The 17,776-nt window shown below is 40.4% G+C and overlaps 1 protein-coding gene across 1 annotated transcript; it reads left to right on the plus strand.

The window, feature by feature from the left end:
• Positions 1-7,898: 7,898 nt before the first annotated feature.
• LOC108928363 (NDUFA4 mitochondrial complex associated like 2) lies at positions 7,899-13,485 on the plus strand. Its single transcript, XM_029247973.1, has 4 exons — positions 7,899-7,940; positions 11,161-11,246; positions 12,214-12,274; positions 13,131-13,485. Exons 1-4 carry the CDS (start codon positions 7,899-7,901, stop codon positions 13,185-13,187), a joined length of 246 nt encoding a protein of 81 aa, XP_029103806.1. The 3' UTR covers positions 13,188-13,485.
• Positions 13,486-17,776: the final 4,291 nt, after the last annotated feature.

The raw sequence follows: 17,776 nt of genomic DNA on the forward strand, positions 1-17,776 counted from the left end.
GTGTTCACTGGGAGTTGCTTGGAGAAAAGCATCTGCTAACTGAATATATGTAAATGTAAAATGACTGAAAAAAAATACTCTACATTGTCTGTACAAACCATTTTCAATGCCAACTTTTTTACTGATTCACCCTTATAAACATGTACAGATTTCATCATCTTGTTATGTTTTTAATTGTGATACTCAGGATACTCCAAAGAGAGCAACAGAGAAACACCACTAATTTTTAATTTTCTCCTTTAAAGTAGTCAGCATTAAAAGATTATAACTGAAGTCTTTCTTATCCCTTCCCTCATCAAATCAATAGAGACTGATTCATTAGGACATTCATTAGATCCCAAATTCAGTTATTCAATTACATTTTGAAAATACTCAAATAAATGAAATATCATCAGCAGATATCAAACACTCAGTTCAATGCACAAAAAACTTCCAACATTCAATTTTCACTCAACTGTTTATGCAAAAGAGGAACTGTCACAAGATCAGACATAACCCTGAAGACTTCTGGTACTTCACACAGTTCCAAAATACTTGGTACAGGCTTAGACCTGTAGTAGCAATAAAGAAACTAAAAGAAGGCATCTGCATGGAAGCTGCCAACAAGAGAAGCTGTGCACTCATCTTTTTTTTGCCCTGCTTTTACATTAAGCACTTGTATTACATCACATGACATTCAAATAACATTTCAATCAGGACTCATTAAGTGCCAGCATATTTAGGACCAAAACCAGGATTCACTGGGGTGGGTCATGGATTAGGACAAAAATCACCAGCTTTTAGCATTGACAGTGAACATTTCAAAGAAAACACACAGGGAAAAAAAATTACAGAGAGTGGCTGAATTACTGGACACCCCCTCTAAGAGCAACAAGGTTCAAAGTGGAACAGAAACAAGTATTCCTGCATATAGATAAGAAGCACAAATACATGAATGTATTAACAACTGCCAGCCTCAAGTTGACTCCTATACCAGCGTTAATCACTTTTGGCCCAGTGGTCTAATTGCTTCTGTCCTCTTCCCTTCCTACAGGCATACCTAATTTATGCATGAAAAAGACAGAGAAATTACAGCCACGCTAAGTAGAAAAACAGCCGCTAGTTTTAATTCATTTTTGTTTACCGGTAGGAAGCTAACCAAACTCAGTGTACAGCTTCAATTATGTTAGAACTTATTATTTAGTGCTGATCAAGATTATTTAAATAGTGCTGCAGGAAGCTCAAGAATGCCTGTAGTAGTCATATGGTGTGGGTGTACATGGTACGCCAACCTGAATATTAATGGAGTTTTAGCATCGCAGGTAAAGTATGTGAAATTTTGAAAAGCCTGCCAGGATGAAAGTGCAACCTTTAGAAGTGTGCCAAAAGAAAGTTAGGGTTTTGCCCAGTCCTGAGTCAATATAAAAACTACTGGTATCACACTTTTAACCTAATCCTTACCAGCTTTCCATTGACTATTTCTATTCAACAAACATCTCTGCCGATCCTTTCACGTAAGAAGTATTTGACAGGCAGCACAAAATTCCGGCGAGACAAAATTTAAAAAATAATAGCTCTGCAGCTAGTAACTTATTTCACTAACAAAAACATGCTTTGACTAGTATGATAATTTCAGTTTACTCAATCAAGCATCATTTATTAATCACCAAGCAGGAACAAAACCCAACATATGCAGTGGCTTCTCTTGGACATAGGATGAATACTGCAAACCTAAAGATTTAAGAAAAAAACCTCCAGATTTTGTTCTCGAGCACCATAGCGCAATTATTATCATTTGCAAAACACATTTGTACGTTCTCCTTCCATCAACAATGTGTTAGCATTACAAGACATCTTAAACAGATCATAACAGTTATAAACGTTATATTATAATCTTTTAAAATAATAACAGTATTAATTACATTTCTTAAAAGACAAGGAGATGTAATCAAATACACATGAAGGCATCCTCATCCATACAACAAACCCCCTAGGCTAGTGTGAGTAAATACCTATCATGACTAAAAAGGATAACACAAGACTTAGTGTCCACAAACACCGCTATAACTTTTGTACACCACCTAAAAGATTTTTAAAAAATTTTATTTTACACACACAAGTAATTTTTTTAATAAAAACCTTTATTAACTGAAATAAAAAACAGACCACCTTCCCAACCCATTTAGTGCGTCTCAGGGTTTCCTCCCAACATTTTCCAACAGACACTCACCCCCTCATAATTCCCGGGAGTCTTCACAACGGTTGAACAAATATTTCACATTTTACCCACAATCCTTAACTATTTACAATAACATTCCCGCCCAACAATATCACACCCCACAGTAACGCGGGATCCGTGTCCCAGCTCAAAGAACGAGGCTCGAGCATTTCACATTTAACTTCGGTTATACAGCTAATGCTAGAAAAAAAAGTCAAAACTTCACTCAAAGTGCACAGATTATCGTCGATTCGGCAGCGATCTGCCCACATCGTACGGCGCCCAGAAACAAAAATCAAAATGGCGACAAAGAAAATGGCGCCAACGGTGAAACCCTAACGGGAGTAAATTTTCCCCCAATGATTACCGCAGATTAAAGAAAGTGATAAAAAAGACACCCACGATTATTTTGGCACAGGAACGACAGGAATTGAATAACGGTTATAGCTGAAGTCATTTCAGGGAAATAATAAACTTTTAGGGCATATCGTCTAAGTATCGACGTTGCGTTGGTGGCTGGACCGTCGATTTTACTTCCTTGTAAATCCCTTTCCATCTTAGTCCATCCAGGATATATTATTCTTACTACTCAGCAGAGAAAAAAACAAACTAAACAGCAAAATACGTACCTCCATGATTTGGAATCATCCATTTCTGTAATACTGATATATTGAAAGAGCATAATACCAAGGTTTCGCGCGCTACACATTCCCTTCCGCGGATTGGTTCTTCCTCTCAATAACACTCACTATCATATCCCTCCGCCCCATGCACACAAATTAGTTCCTTTTTTTTTTTGTACCATCACAGGAGGAATTCAGCAGGGCATCACTGTGTTTATTTTCTTTTTTATGCAGTGAATATCCACAGTGCCAAAACGAATTAATTCGTGAGGAACCATTTAATTATTCACATCTAGATTTATGAGTGATCTACTTTCTATAAAGTGGTTTCAAGTGACTGATGAAAACTGCTTAATGCTCATTAGGATTGAATAATGTGGTGTGTTTTGCATTTCCGACTATTTTGACTACATGATTTTTTTAATAATCACATTTTTTTCAACTTCATTTCATAACATAAGAATAAGAGTGAAAACCCTCCAAAATTCTACATCACAAATCACAAACACAAAATCACATCCAAACATTTCATCATAAAAACATTTCCCATCATAAACATGGCAGAGCGTATTCGCTCATCTGAACATCATCTCATTTCATTAATACAAGGAGTGATACACATCGAAGATAAAGAACAAGTATAAATATCCACTATGACAAGAAAACCTGGGACTTGAAAACACTTGATCATTAAAAGTGTTTTAAGAAAAACAGCAAAATAAAAAAAATACATCTGTGTGTTACATCCACAAGAAAAGTACCCAAGCACCCATGTCAAACTTCTACACTCTGATTTCACTCTGCCATCAAGAACCACAAACATCCACACAACAGACATCTAAAACTTCTCCAGGACTCTTTCCCAGGCCCTGACGAATTGAACCTAGGGGGGAGACCCCATCCGAGACAAACCAATAACTAATAAACCCAAATGATCAGGTACCACTGTGGAGGAAGGAGGATCTTATCGGCCCTTTTGGGGGGTTGCAGTCAAAACCGGCACCCTCAGCGCAGTACCGGTGATCAACCCAGTCTCCCTCCTGTGCCTCTTCTTCTTTCTGGTCACTCCCGCAAAATCCCATGAGCTATCCGTGCGACCTCAGCACCCGCCACTGGTCCTCGCTGCTCCACTGCGCCACCAGACGAAGGCTGGGCTTCCATACTTTTTTCAATCACATGCTCGTTTTTTGTCGATTGAAATCCATTTATTGAGCCGTCCATCCAGCCATCCATGCACTGTCAATGACTGCTTACCCAATTCAGGTTCACGGTGGTCCGAAGACTATTACAGAACAACAGGATATGAGACAGGGTACACCCCGGATGGGATACCAGTCCATTACAGGGCAATATGCACACTAAGGGCACTTTGGCTTCACAATCTGAGGTACATGCTTTGAACTCAAACTAACACTAACGCAACACATAGATAGTTCGATTCGAATCAGACTCAAATGTTATGATATTCACTTTGCTCATCTGAAACAGCTATAATTATTATAGAAAGTGGCATCAAGTTGGGTATTTGCTCCTGTAGGTTTGCTGCCTTGTATTCTGAAGGTTCTTGGTTTGAATCCCACTCTTGCGACTTACCATACTGATAGAGTAAAGGTGTCCTGCTGTATAAATAGGTAAATCATTGTCAAGATGATTATGTAACACTGCAAGGGACCATGGACAAAGGTGTCAGCTAAATGAAGGTTAATAGTGTTAAAGTAAATGTGTTAAAAGTATTCCTTTGAATTATTGTCTATGTGAACAGATGTGGTCATTGCCAAGACTTAAAATAAATGTGAGCCTCAAAGAGACAACAGTTTGCCCTGGACACACAAGTAGAGGCAAATAGGTGTGGATGTACAGCTTCAGGCAATGGTGAAAACAGTGACATACTTTATTCTAAATGAATTATGAGTATTGTAAACATTTTTAAGGGGGTGCGGTGGCGCAGTGGGTTGAACCACAGTCCTGCTCTCCGGTGGGTCTGGGGTTCGAGTCCCGCTTGGGGTGCCTTGCGGCGGACTGGCGTCCCGTCCTGGGTGTGTCCCCTTCCCCCTCCGGCCTTACGCCCTGTGTTGCCGGGTAGGCTCCGGTTCCCCGTGACCCCGTACGGGACAAGCGGTTCTGAAAATGTGTGTGTGTGTGTGTGTGTGTGTGTAAACATTTTTATTAAGGGAGTGGGCAAACTAATGGGTGTCCCAGGACAGGACTGAGAGCAGAGTTTGTCCTTTGGACAAACCTAAAGGTATTTAAACATAATTTATTCAGTAAAGAAAGGTACCTTGAAATGAAGCACTCGACAGACAAGTGAAGAAGTGAACATTAACATTATATTACATATTAAGACAGGGGTGCGGGGGTGCAGTGGTGCGGTGGGTTTGTCCAGGTCCCACTCTTTGGTGGGTCTGGGGTTCAAGCCCTGCTTGGGGTGTCCTGTGACAGACTGGCGTCCCATCCTGGGTGTGTCCCCTCCAGCATTGTATCCTGTATTGTCAGGTTAGGCTCCAGCTCACCACGGCCCTGCTCAGGACAAGTGGCCTCAGCCAGTGTGTGTGTGCATATTAAGAAGTGAACCTAACAGTCAATATAAGTAAACTATAAATGATCATTTTCTGGAGTTCAGTGTGTATAAGATAATTTTCCATGTACAATATAGGTTGCGTTTTACATTTTTTTAATAGCTTAAAATGTGAGATGTCAAAACAGCTGCAAGGAGACGTACTGCCTGTGGGCACGAACTCTCCTTCAGGCTGCAGTGTTGACCTGACCCTTAGGTGAGTTCCTTAGGCTAGCTTCTGTTAGATGGCACCACCCGACAAAGTGTACAGCGGCAGAGCTAACCTGGCTCTTGCCCTCAGGCACAGTTAAAGGCATGCTTTGCCCTGAAAATGATATCCATGTCTTGTTATTGCCATCCTCCATAAATGAGGAACCATGGCTTCTCCTGAAATTTGTAATTCTAAGGGCAGATAAGCAATTAAAAGTACATTGGATTTATTATTTGCACTTTGGTCTACAAACGTCAGAATATATTAGCATCTCTATGCCAATGACATGTCAGAGTACAATAATCCAATTTGACTGTGGTACAGTGCCCAATGAAATATACATTTTTAATGTTTTTAACAAAGTCGGGAGCTAAACCAAATCTTTGCATAGAAAAAATGTAATGTATTAGAAAAAGGTCTTCCACAGTCTCTAGTGATCAGTTTCAAGGTAGAAACTGTGCCTCTATTTATGGCAATGAGTCAGGAACAAAAAAATCAGTTGCTCTCAGTTCAATCTAATGGTGTGGTGGATCACAAGGGATTCTCTCCATCGTATGAGCATAGAACATGTGTTTTTTCTTTGTTTCCATTTGCTACCTAATAGCCTCTTCCTGCTACCGGAGTGGCTAATGCACCGTGGCCTTCACAGAGTTGCATTTTTATTTGCCTAGGCAAAAGGAAATTACTAAAAAGACTGCACCACGTACAACATTTAATATTTAGTGATTATCATCTTCTTATTTGCACAGAAGTTTGAATTCCCTTAACTGAACCAGAGGAATGTTTTGCTTATCTCTTTACCTGACAAATGGCATCAGCAATAACATCGAGATCAGCTTGTTCATGGTACCAAGAAATAATCACATATTCACCTGATAAACAGAATTTCATGTGGATTTCAGTAAAAAGCAGAGTGGAGAATATATTTAGATATTTTCTAGTGATCACTAATCTGCAAGTGCATACTTTTCCACTGAATGTTTTTTTTTTTAATGTAATTTCTTATGCAACCATAACCCAGTTAACAGTACAGATCAAAGGATGAGATTCCAGTTATTCCTAAAAGGCAGCTGTATTGCTAAAATTAATATTTATAATAATATCTTTGTTATTACATTATACAAACGGAAATGACAATGGTAATATTAAAATTACAACAGCTGTAAAAGGGGAGATGATTCATTATTTCCTTTAAATTATTAGAAATATAGATTGAAGTATATAGTTAACATCTATGTGGACACTTCTATCCTGCTGAAACTATATGAAGGTAATTCAGTGGTTCACTAGTACTTGCTTGACAGGGCTACCTGCAAAGTATGCCTCTAGAAGGTTCACATGCTCTTACTAATTCGCAGGATTTTCTGTTAACTGAGTGACTTAACAGGTTAGCGAACAGAAGAGAAGCAAAACTGTAAGAATGGATTTTCAAGAGAAAGCATTCCTTTTTTTCCTAATATGATGCCTGTTGTGTCGGTGCCCGTTGTTACTTGTGTTCTCCTCCAGAAAGACTTTGTTCCTGGGGGTGACATGTAAACTAAAAACCAGATAATGTTACATTTGAATATAGATAAAGCGCTGCATGATTGCACATTGTGTACTGTATGTATTGTACATCTACATTTAAAACTATTCACTCAGAACAAGTCTTTTTTAAGGCAATTTAGAGAATGAGTGTAATGAAATGAATACATATGTACAAAAATATGAGAGGGATCCACCTCTGTGTAAGGCAGAGATTTGCTTATTAGTTCTGAACAATTTATAGTCCATGTTATGCTTATTGATATTTGATGGACTTTGGATGACATCCATAGAAAACACAGAAGCACATGTATAGCCTCATCTACATTCAAAGGTGACAATTCTACATTGTAGGGGTTCCAGATTAACTGATGTTGCCTCCAAGAAGAAAATGCATTGCGTATGTACTGTAGCTGATAATAACCATGTCAGTCTAATCAGTGCATATTAGAGCTTTGTCAAACCTCTGTAGGTTTGTATAGTGAGCCCTGGCGAGAGTGTGTCAATTCCCAGAGGCCAGATGTGATTATGAAGCTTAGATAACGCTCCCTCCCACTGACCCCTTTCCAGATCTGGGAAAAAAGATTGCAAGAGGTCTGCACCATCACAACGAACACTTCCTACCCGCATTATCCGAACGTGAAAACATCTGCAGTAATAGAGTAAAAATATAGCTGAAAATATTACCTGTAATTTCCATCCATTGTTCTTTGTGAACTTTCATCTATTCAAAGACCACATAGTGGTGGGAAGAAACCTTGGACACTAATAAAAGAATCCATACCCAGCATGTTCAAATTCATTTTTCAACAGGCAAAGAAGCACCCAGGAGTAAGTTCTTTTTTCTACTATTCTGCTGTTTGTATAGACGTAGAGTATTATGACATTGTTATTTACTGACCCTATAAATTTCTCGAAGTCTGTATTTAACAAATATTATCTCAATGTCTTTAGTTCCTTTGTAATTAGGTTTAAACTAAACAGATGAAACAGGCCTACTTAAATCCTAACTCTGGGCAGTTTTTGCCTGGATATTACACGTATATATGGGTTTAGATTTGTTTGCGGTTGTGTAATTGTTCACTTACATTATTCCTATTATGAAAAAACAGGTGTGTCATTAAAACAGCTTGAATGTTCAACAATGAATTGCCAGCACAACCCAACAAGGACCGGACCAGTGGTTCCTCATAATGAACCAAGGAAGCAAGAAATTGCACAAATCTCAGATTTTAATCATGGATTCATTGGTTACTGTAAATTTTCATTAACGATAGAACTATGACGTATGAGGCAGTTAACGTAAATATACAAAAAAACTGGGAGCTGCGTTTGCTGGTGAATTAGCATATAATGCTGTAACGTAAGGAGACTGAAAATACGAGTTGGTTTAAAATGAAATTTTATGAAATCATTTAGTGAACACTGCACGCACAATGTGTATATTATATAATATATATTTATAAAGAGGCCAGCATAAAAACTGAGAATCCGAGTCGGATCTGACCCAGATTTTTAAAAGAGCAGTTGGCTTGAGCCCAAATTCGAAAAAGATGTAAAGATGGGACGCTTAACATAGATCATCAGGGGCGGTTTTCTAACACAAACTCTTAAGAAGCACTTATTCTCTGTAGTGAAGAACGTATTCCTTCGACTATTAAATCCACGTCACTGTTGGGCTGGAGCTTAAAGCGTTGCTCCTCCCGTCTGCAGCCTCTTTTGGAGCCTTATTTGCGTCCCTGTCCGCAGCCCTCTTACTGCAGCCGGTCTGCATCCCCGTCTGCAGCCTCGTTTTCGGTCGGTCTGCATCCCCGTCTGCAGCCTCGTTTTCGGCCGGTCTGCATCCCCGTCTGCGGCCTCGTTTTCAGCACGTCTGCATCCTCTTTTGGAACCGTATTTGCATCCCTGTCCGCCGCCCTCTTATTGCAGCCGGTCTGCATCCCTCCTCTGCAGCCTCGTTTTCAGCCGGTCTGCATCCCCCGTCTGCGGCCTCGTTTTCAGCCGGTCTGCGTCCCCCGTCTGCAGCCTCGTTTTCAGCCCGTCTGCAGCCTCATTCGCAGTTCCGCCTGCGAAGGTCCGAAACGTGACCGTGACATATGAAGTTGAATAGTGTTGACAAGCGGCTCTCGAACCCTTTCGACAATATATTCACGAATAAACATCTTTCATCCCTTCACAATGGCCTAATTGACACATCACATGTACTAGCATGTCTAACACATAATAACTCAGCTTCGTAGATGCCCTCTCGGAAACAGGATACGTGGGAATTGACGCAAATTTACGTAATTTATCGAGAATGAATAGCTTTTATCAACACAAGAATATTGCATTAGGACAAAAAAAGTGGCAGAATGAGAGTACATGACTGACATGACTGAGGCTCGACCTACTGCTCTAGTTTCTGTCCGTTAACTACCTCCGCGGTTCATTTGTTTGCCTAGACATTTAATCATCATGTCGTCGTGCTGAATGGCGATGAGAAGTCTGAGGCACAGTACTGTACACACAGCTTTTTGTTTAATATTTCCTTTTAAACTAGCAGGCTTTTAATTTTTGTTTATCTTAATAAGAGAATTTTCATGTCCCAGGGGACTCCTTCCATGAACACCCAGCAGCTGCACAAGGAAATGTGTAAATTGAGAAACAAAAAGTGGGCCATATATACATATATAAATATATGCGTGTGTATATATATATATATATTGCCCCCGATGCATATTGTATTATATTATCATTTAGACACTTCTGGGGGCCTTTTTTAAAAAATCATTAAAGTGATGCTATATCATTACACTTTTTAAAATAAAAGTGCTATATATATATATATATATATATGGGGGTTTTGTGTAGCACACAAATTGGAGAATAATATAGGTGAAACTTTTTTTTTTTTAAAACAAACAGTTTACAGCACCAAATGTGCTACTTCCTTTTATTAAAGTCACCCAGCATTAAAATGTGACGGTGTCAAAATAATTACAAATAAATAAACGAAGCGCTCCCGGTTTTACATTTACATTTACATTTATTCATTTAGCGGACGCTTTTGTCCAAAGCGACGTACATCTCGGCAAAAGTACAATTCATGCATTACGTTAAGAGAAGGAGACGTAGCTGCAGACATGTGACTCAAGCAAACCTAGTTTGTCACCTACCACTTGCTGCACCGAGGTTCATCGTTCATGTAGGTGCATAAAACACAGGATAGACAAATCCCGATACCCTCCCACCAATTTTTTTTTTTTTTTAATATTATTATAAGATACACAAATAAGCAGTTTTACATAAATTTCTTTGAAAGGACGTAGTGACACAACGCACGGCTTTTAAGAGTTCGGGGGAGAGATGGTGCGAGCAGTGGGATGCCGGCGATGCTCCCTGGCCACGTGAACACATGGAGTTTTACATAACGTAACCACTCTAATTTGAACCCGTGGTCGAGCACTGTGGGCCACACCCGAGAAAATCGGAGGGCTTGCCGGCCGGCGTTGCGAGAATGCGGCCGCCGTGCTGATTGAAAGTTGGAATTTCGCAGCTCATCTTCGTTTTGTGTTTCCATCCTAATCCGTGTCTTTTGCGAACAAACTATGGCCCCGTCGCCTGGTCTCTCCGTGATCCTGTCACTCAGGTTGACAGGCAGCGAGGGGAGCACAGGAGCTCGCCTGGCGCGGGGAGCCAGATCTCCTCTCTCTTTCGTAGCGTCCTTGCCCGCTCAACCCAGGCTGACAGGAAGGCGCCTCACATGGCTGCTGTCTCATACATATGGAAGAGCAGCCGGCGAGGGAGAAGAATAACAACGAACACACTTATGTACACAGGCACGCTTGGACAAATACACATACACACACATGCACATAAACTTTACTGTGGTGAAGAAGGTTTGCTCTCGAAACACGTGGCGTTCACACACGCCTATACAAGCACCGCCAAAGCCAAAATTAGGAGAGCGCTTAAGAACGTCTAGAGGCCATCTTCATGCGGCCACGCTATGTTCATCTTCGCAGTTTTGGTCGCTTTGAGAATCCCTTTCTGTGTCTTCATCTTCTAGCTCATCCCCCAGTTTATCTTCATGATATTAGGAATGGGGGGGGCTACCTTGTACCTGATACGGCTTGCTAGAGGACCCCATGTCAGGTAAGGCCATCCTTGTCCTTATGCAATAACAAAGATATCCCTAACCTTCTATTGAGTTCTCGATTTTTATAAGAAATGTTTATATTGTAAATTAATTCAGTTAATGCAAAAAGCTGGTTCAGGATTATGATTACATCTGTTCGTTACAAGAATTACGTGTATGCAGTGAAAGTTGAAAAATTTCTAATCCTATGTTCAATTGTCAGAACTAATCTTATTAATACTCAGAAATTGTATGTGATTAAGAACTAAAAAATTGCTTTTGGTTAATAATTACTTTCTGCTAATTCACATTTTCAGGTTAAGTTTAGAAGATTGTTTTTCAGCTTTTGGTTGCATACATAATGCTCAATTACACGTTTTGTACTCCTTCTGAGAAGTTCGTAATACTTTACCCACTTCTTCAGATAGCATCTTGACACGCAAGTAGCCAAGAAAAAATGAGCACAGACAATAAGACACTCCTCAAAAATCTCAGATCAATTACTGCTGCATGTCAATGATCTCATTTATTTAAGGCTGCCACACAGTAATACTTTTCATTATTTCCACTGTCTTTCAGTATGTTTTCTGCCCGTCTGTCTTCTGTATACAGAATGGCATGAATACAAATGAACGATTATCACACTTGTCATCACTTCTTTATGAAATGCCTGACATTATTTTATCATTAATGGTGTGATTGATGAAACGGCCATTTCTTGGTTTTAACAGCTTTCTTATTTTTCCATATTCAGGCAACGTGGTTATAAAGGCTCCGATTCTGGTTGTTCATCTTTAAGTACCCTTTGTTTATGCTTGGCTCCTCACTTGGTCATTATAAGTACACTCTGTGCCATGTCCGTGTGAGAAGGGGGCTTAGTTAATGAATTGCAGATGCCTGCCAAGGCATGACCGGATTGACCTCCTCTCATAATCACCTCTCTCTCTCTCACTATGTGACCTGGCCTCACCCCGGTGTGGGCAGCTGGGACAGAAAGAACAACCCAGAGCCCTGGAACAAACTCAGCCCAACATATCAGTACAAGGTGAATTCTTTTTCCATACTAATCCTGTCTGGCGAGAGATGGGCCGAATGATCACCCACGCTCATGGCTCTGTTTTCATATGGAGGGACCGACAGCCCCGAGCTAAACCGTTTATGAAATGTGTATTAAATGTTTATTAAACGTTACGATTAAGCGCGTCTAAAAAAAAATTAATACGTGTTTATTTGAATATGCCCTTAGCATCTCAGATGCGTTTTAAGAATTTAATCCATGCACTCCAGGTACACTTCTGTCATGCTTGAATATATTGGTCAAAGATGCTGAGTAAGGGCATTGCCCCAACCCAGTGATAAAAATTCAACAACAAAAGGAAGGAAGAATAAAAAAATAGGACCTCATAAAGGACCAGTACATATTGCAGACGGAATTTCAATGGTTTTCAAAGCCGAATCTCATGCTTGTGTAATGAAAGTCACGGCAGATGAAAGGTCATGGCACAGCATGTTTAATTCTCAGTAGCAGGCAAAGGTCGCACATCGAAATTCCACTGCAGTCTGAACAGTAATAATGAACAAGGGGGAGGAGGGACGAGGGAGATGACAGCCAGCTGATCAAAAACAATATGCAGGAGGAAAATAATCATTGAAGAAGGGAAAACGTGTCCTCTGTCACGAATGGGGAGATATACTGTATAAGCTGTACATGACATATGCAAAGAGCGTTCCTGAGCACTTCCTCAAGAAAAAAAGAAAGGTGGGAAATAAACAAACACGCTCCGAATTGGGGACCATCCTAAATGAGAGGAGGGAATGGGCACTGTTAGTGTTTTCCTCTCCTAAAGACACACAGATGAACTTAATTTAAGCAAAACATATTCAAATGTATTCTCTTCCAGTTGGTGGCCGTCAGCACGGACTACAAGAGTCTGAAAAAGGAGGGCCCTGACTTCTGAAGGTCTTTACTGTCATTCCAGGGGCACACGGTGAGGTAGAGCCCCCCTGTCACCATGCGCTCCTTGTGCCGGTGTGACACTTTCCTATTTTGTAGCTTTATTCCACATCTTTCGTTAAGCTTTATCGATCAGGGTTTCCCTCAGTGCTCCATTGGTGTGGTGGTCTGCCAAACCTCAGTTTTATGCTGGCACACCGGCAAATTTAAAAACACTTCGCTGTGTGATGCTCAAGTTAATCCTTTGAGCTCAAGGTCAAACAGAGAACACTAAATACAGTAACTGAAACTAGTATAATTGGAGATCACAGAGAGGAGGTATTACGATTTTATCTTTTTTCATAAATTTAATTTTATGTGAAAGTAAATAATTTGCTTACCACCAGGGCTAATGAGATTTCTGAAATAAACCCTGATGAAACAAGACCTAGTAGACCTACTTTATTTGTACCTAAGTAGTAAATATATATCTACTCTAAGTAGTTTTATGCTTGTGTAAATGTTTCTTACAGTTGACCTCATGCGGTTTAATTCATATAGATTCGTATGACAGAAAAAGTACAAATTAATTTATTCCCTTATGCTTATAGCACATGTAAAACTGAACCTTGCTGCATCCGATTATACCTCTTGACATACTAAATATTCTCGATGCAACTGTGTTTCTTTTGCATTCTGGAGAGATGAACGGAGAAGCTGCATTCGTGCTCTTAGGCTAATTCACGCAATATACGAGTAAACTGTCACCTCATCGGAGCGCGTCTATGCTTTGATGGCTTCCACCCTTGTAATAAAAATGTATTCCTACCAATCCGTGTGTGTGCATCGCCTTAGGAAAAGTCATAGCAACTATTCACTTGAGTGGGGCAGCAGGGGTCCTAAGCACTCGGAGTCAAATAGTTGTGCCCCTTGTTGCAATGCAAACGAGCAGGACCAATTGTCCGCCTTAACGCAGCACTCTCGCCCGTGGCCTGCCGCACGCTGACAAGTAATCACGGAGGCCGAGGCATCACACCAGCAATAATCACCAGCCCACAGATGTGCAGGGCCAGTCGTGTTCAACCACAAGGCGACGCATGTAATTGCATTCCCCATATTTGTTATTTGCATTCCCACAATTCATTTTCAGACCACCAGCAATCTGCACGCTCTATACTTGTCGTTATGATGCCGAAATCAAAGAACTGATGGATCGTCTAAGGAATACTCTTAAAATTTGAATGAATGACCCATTGAAAATTGAGCTGTTTTTCATAGGAGCTTCGTTCACCTTTCCACAAAGCACGCGTAGTTCTCTGTTCAAAATTTAACAGAATGCTTGTTTCAGCACACCCTACCCTCTTTGTTTTATTTATTAAGTAGAAGAAATTACACACACACACACACACACACACACACACACGCACATTGTCTGAAGTTGCTTGGCCCAAGTGGGGTCGTGGCGAACCGGAACCTAACCTGGCAACACGGGGCATAAGGCTGGAGGGGACACATACAGGATGGGACACCAGTCAATCACAAGGCACCCCAAGCGGGACTCGAACCCCAGACCCACCGGAGAGCAGGCCCTGGCCAAACCCACCGTGCCCCCAGGAGAAATTACATTCTCTGTTTTTTTGTGTCATGGCTATACAATAGTGTCAGGTGTTAGGAGGTAGGATGAAAAAAACGGGTGCAGGACAACTGCAGATGAAGGAAATTTTAGTTGTTAACAACAGGAAAAACCAGAAAATAAACTTAGCACTCAGGGTTCAAACTAAAACTTCACTCAAGCTAGCTAATGATGTTCTGAGTCAGTGTACTTCCTTAGGTAGCCTTACTACAAGACCAACAATGAGTTGCTGTTGTCTGAAAAGAGAGCAAAAAAAGAAGACGACGGATAAATGTATTTTGTATATTTTGCTTGTCACCTTTCCACTGTCCTCCAGATCATTGGTTTTACAGCAGATACTTCCAGTAGGCACATAATGTAAAGTCTTTCTCGAGTTCTGATTTATCTCACAGGACTCGTGTTGCTCAAGGTTTGGCTTTACATTCGTTACAGTCCTGCTTGGTTGTACTATGATGGACTGGTGTCCCATCCAGGGTATACCCTGTGCTTCCTGGAGAGGCTTCAGACAAGTACAATTTGCACAAGTGGTTAACAATAGCGGGTTAGTGTGCGAGTGCTTAGCCGTACTGCCGTACTCCAGGCCATAAGTTGCCTTTGCGAACATCACCCTGTAGATAATCACAACAGAAGTCAGACCAGAAAGCTAGAGTTAGTATCACAATGAATGGTCATCCACTGCAGCATCATTGACGAAGATGAACTGCCTCTATCATCTCTCCCGGTGACATTAAAGACCATAAAAATGTATTTTAGGAAAGCACTTCTTTTTCTATCAGTGAATATTTGCCTACCTGTGCCTGTAGCTTCCTGCTCAGGCCTCTAACCCCAACTTGAGTGCATCTATTGATACAATAAAGGCCCCTGACTGGTCAGGTTTATGGATAAATGGTTCTGAGTACAGTGCAGTTGTCAAAATTTGGAAAGCTTAATCATTTCGTTTCACAGATCAGAGAAGAGAGTGTATTGTAGAGAACTATGATGTAAAATGTTAGTAATATCCAGCCGGTCCACAAACTCAATCTGTTTTTATCTCAAGGAATAAGCCAGTTTCTAACAGGGCTTATTTTAGCTGCCTGGAGTTGTGACACCTTGTGCCTGATAGCGAAGTCAAAACATTGTGCCCTGATTAATATTTTGAGGCATGTGCATAGAACCCTGGCATTCTAAATTACTTTAAAACTCTCCAAATCCAAGCTAGATGGTCCTCATGCAGGAGTCAACATGGATGACTAGGTTATGCTGATATACAGTTATCATGCTATCAGTGTGGTCTTAAAACTTTGCCCATGAGTCTTTGGAATGTGGCAGTGGCTTCGCGTGACCCAAATGGTAGAGCACAATAATGAAACGATCTGTCCGAGGTAGCAAATATGATCTTTTTTCAGCTTGAGGTCCAAAAGAAGTTATCATCCTTTATTAAACTCCTGAGTGATTATGTAGAAGGCAAGTCCCAGTAATGTAATCCGTATATTGACATGGTACAAGCGTTAAAATCTAAAAAGGCAATACATTAGACAAAGTCATTGCAGAATCGCTATAAGCTATCCAGCTTTGGGACTATGACAACAGAACTGGCCTGTGGGCTGCAAAATTCAGTCTCAGAGCTTCCACAGATTACAGCTAATAGTTCCAAATGTCTTCAGCACTGTGCATACACCTTGCTATGATCTAAGGAATTTATTTTTGGCACAAACTCCCACCTGGTCTGCTGTGCTTGTTGGTCTTCCACTATGTCTCTCCTCTATAGATCTGAACAGAGGTATGTTGGGCAGTTGTTTTGAATTTATGACAATGACATCTTTATGCTGTGTCAACTGTTACCTTTTTTAATAAAAACTAATATTTAAGGTGATAATTGTGGAGGCATTAGGATGGATGGGTTTGGGCTTTACCTTTTATGCCACTTGGGAAGGGGGTACATTAATGTGGCTTTGTTAGCCCTTTTCACTACCTCTATCGATCCTTCAGGATCCCTAGGAATCAGATGTTGGATGCATTGTGAAAAAGGTCATGAATGACATAAAAAATATATTTAGACAGTTCCAAGGTAGCAAGTAAAGAGAGGTCTTTAAAAGCCAGTAGACTACTAGGACACGGTGCTAAGTGGAAGCTCCTTCCAGACCTTAAAAGTAAGAAGGGAGAATGAATCTCTCTTTGTGTACATTTGGGGAGAGCAGGAATAGAGAAACAGGGAAAAGGTTGAGTATAGTAGGTAGAGGTAAGAGAAGAGAGGAGCCAATTCATCTACGAATCATTACGTTACACAATTTCTGCATACACAGTTAATGTCACTCTTCTACACACATGAGAAGCCCAAATCAAAAACATGAATCAAAAATTAATTTGACATATACACCTACCTCTTAGATAATTAACATCCTCAACACAATAGCACTGAGCAATTTAGGAACAGGTAGGCTACAGAAATATAGGCTGATTACATTTAACTTTTAACATTTGAATCAACTAAAACAAAAAATTGTACATTTTAAAATAGCTAACAATGTACTTCTCTGACATATATTTAAATGGCCCAATCGGCCCACTTGTTATAGACTTGACCTGCACCTGTTGCACGCCACCCGATATACCATTTTGCTTGTGGGCAAAAGAAAACACTTGCTGGTGTAATTTTCTTTGTAAATGTCATCCACTCTATTATACCGCAAGGCTGCTTTAGGTTTTCTGGACTGATATTTCTGCAGCATGAAGGGAAGTGAGACCTTTTAGACACGTAATGCTTCTTGAACTTGCAATAGGCTTTGGGAAGGGGGAGCAGCTGCTCAACAATGGCATACTGCCCTTTTTTAGGTTTCTTCTTGCACTTGAGCAGCACGAAGATGACTGTCCGGGAAAGCTGGATCCAGTTTACAAAAGTAACAAGGAGAAATTATTAGTAGATAAACCTGAATTTTAATGTGGGAAAAGGGAGAACAAGGGAAAGGTCCACACGAACAACTAAATAAATACTGAGCCAGTGA

The sequence above is a fragment of the Scleropages formosus genome, chromosome 22 (genome assembly GCF_900964775.1).
Source record: "Scleropages formosus chromosome 22, fSclFor1.1, whole genome shotgun sequence".
In the NCBI taxonomy this organism is placed as follows: domain Eukaryota; kingdom Metazoa; phylum Chordata; class Actinopteri; order Osteoglossiformes; family Osteoglossidae; genus Scleropages; species Scleropages formosus.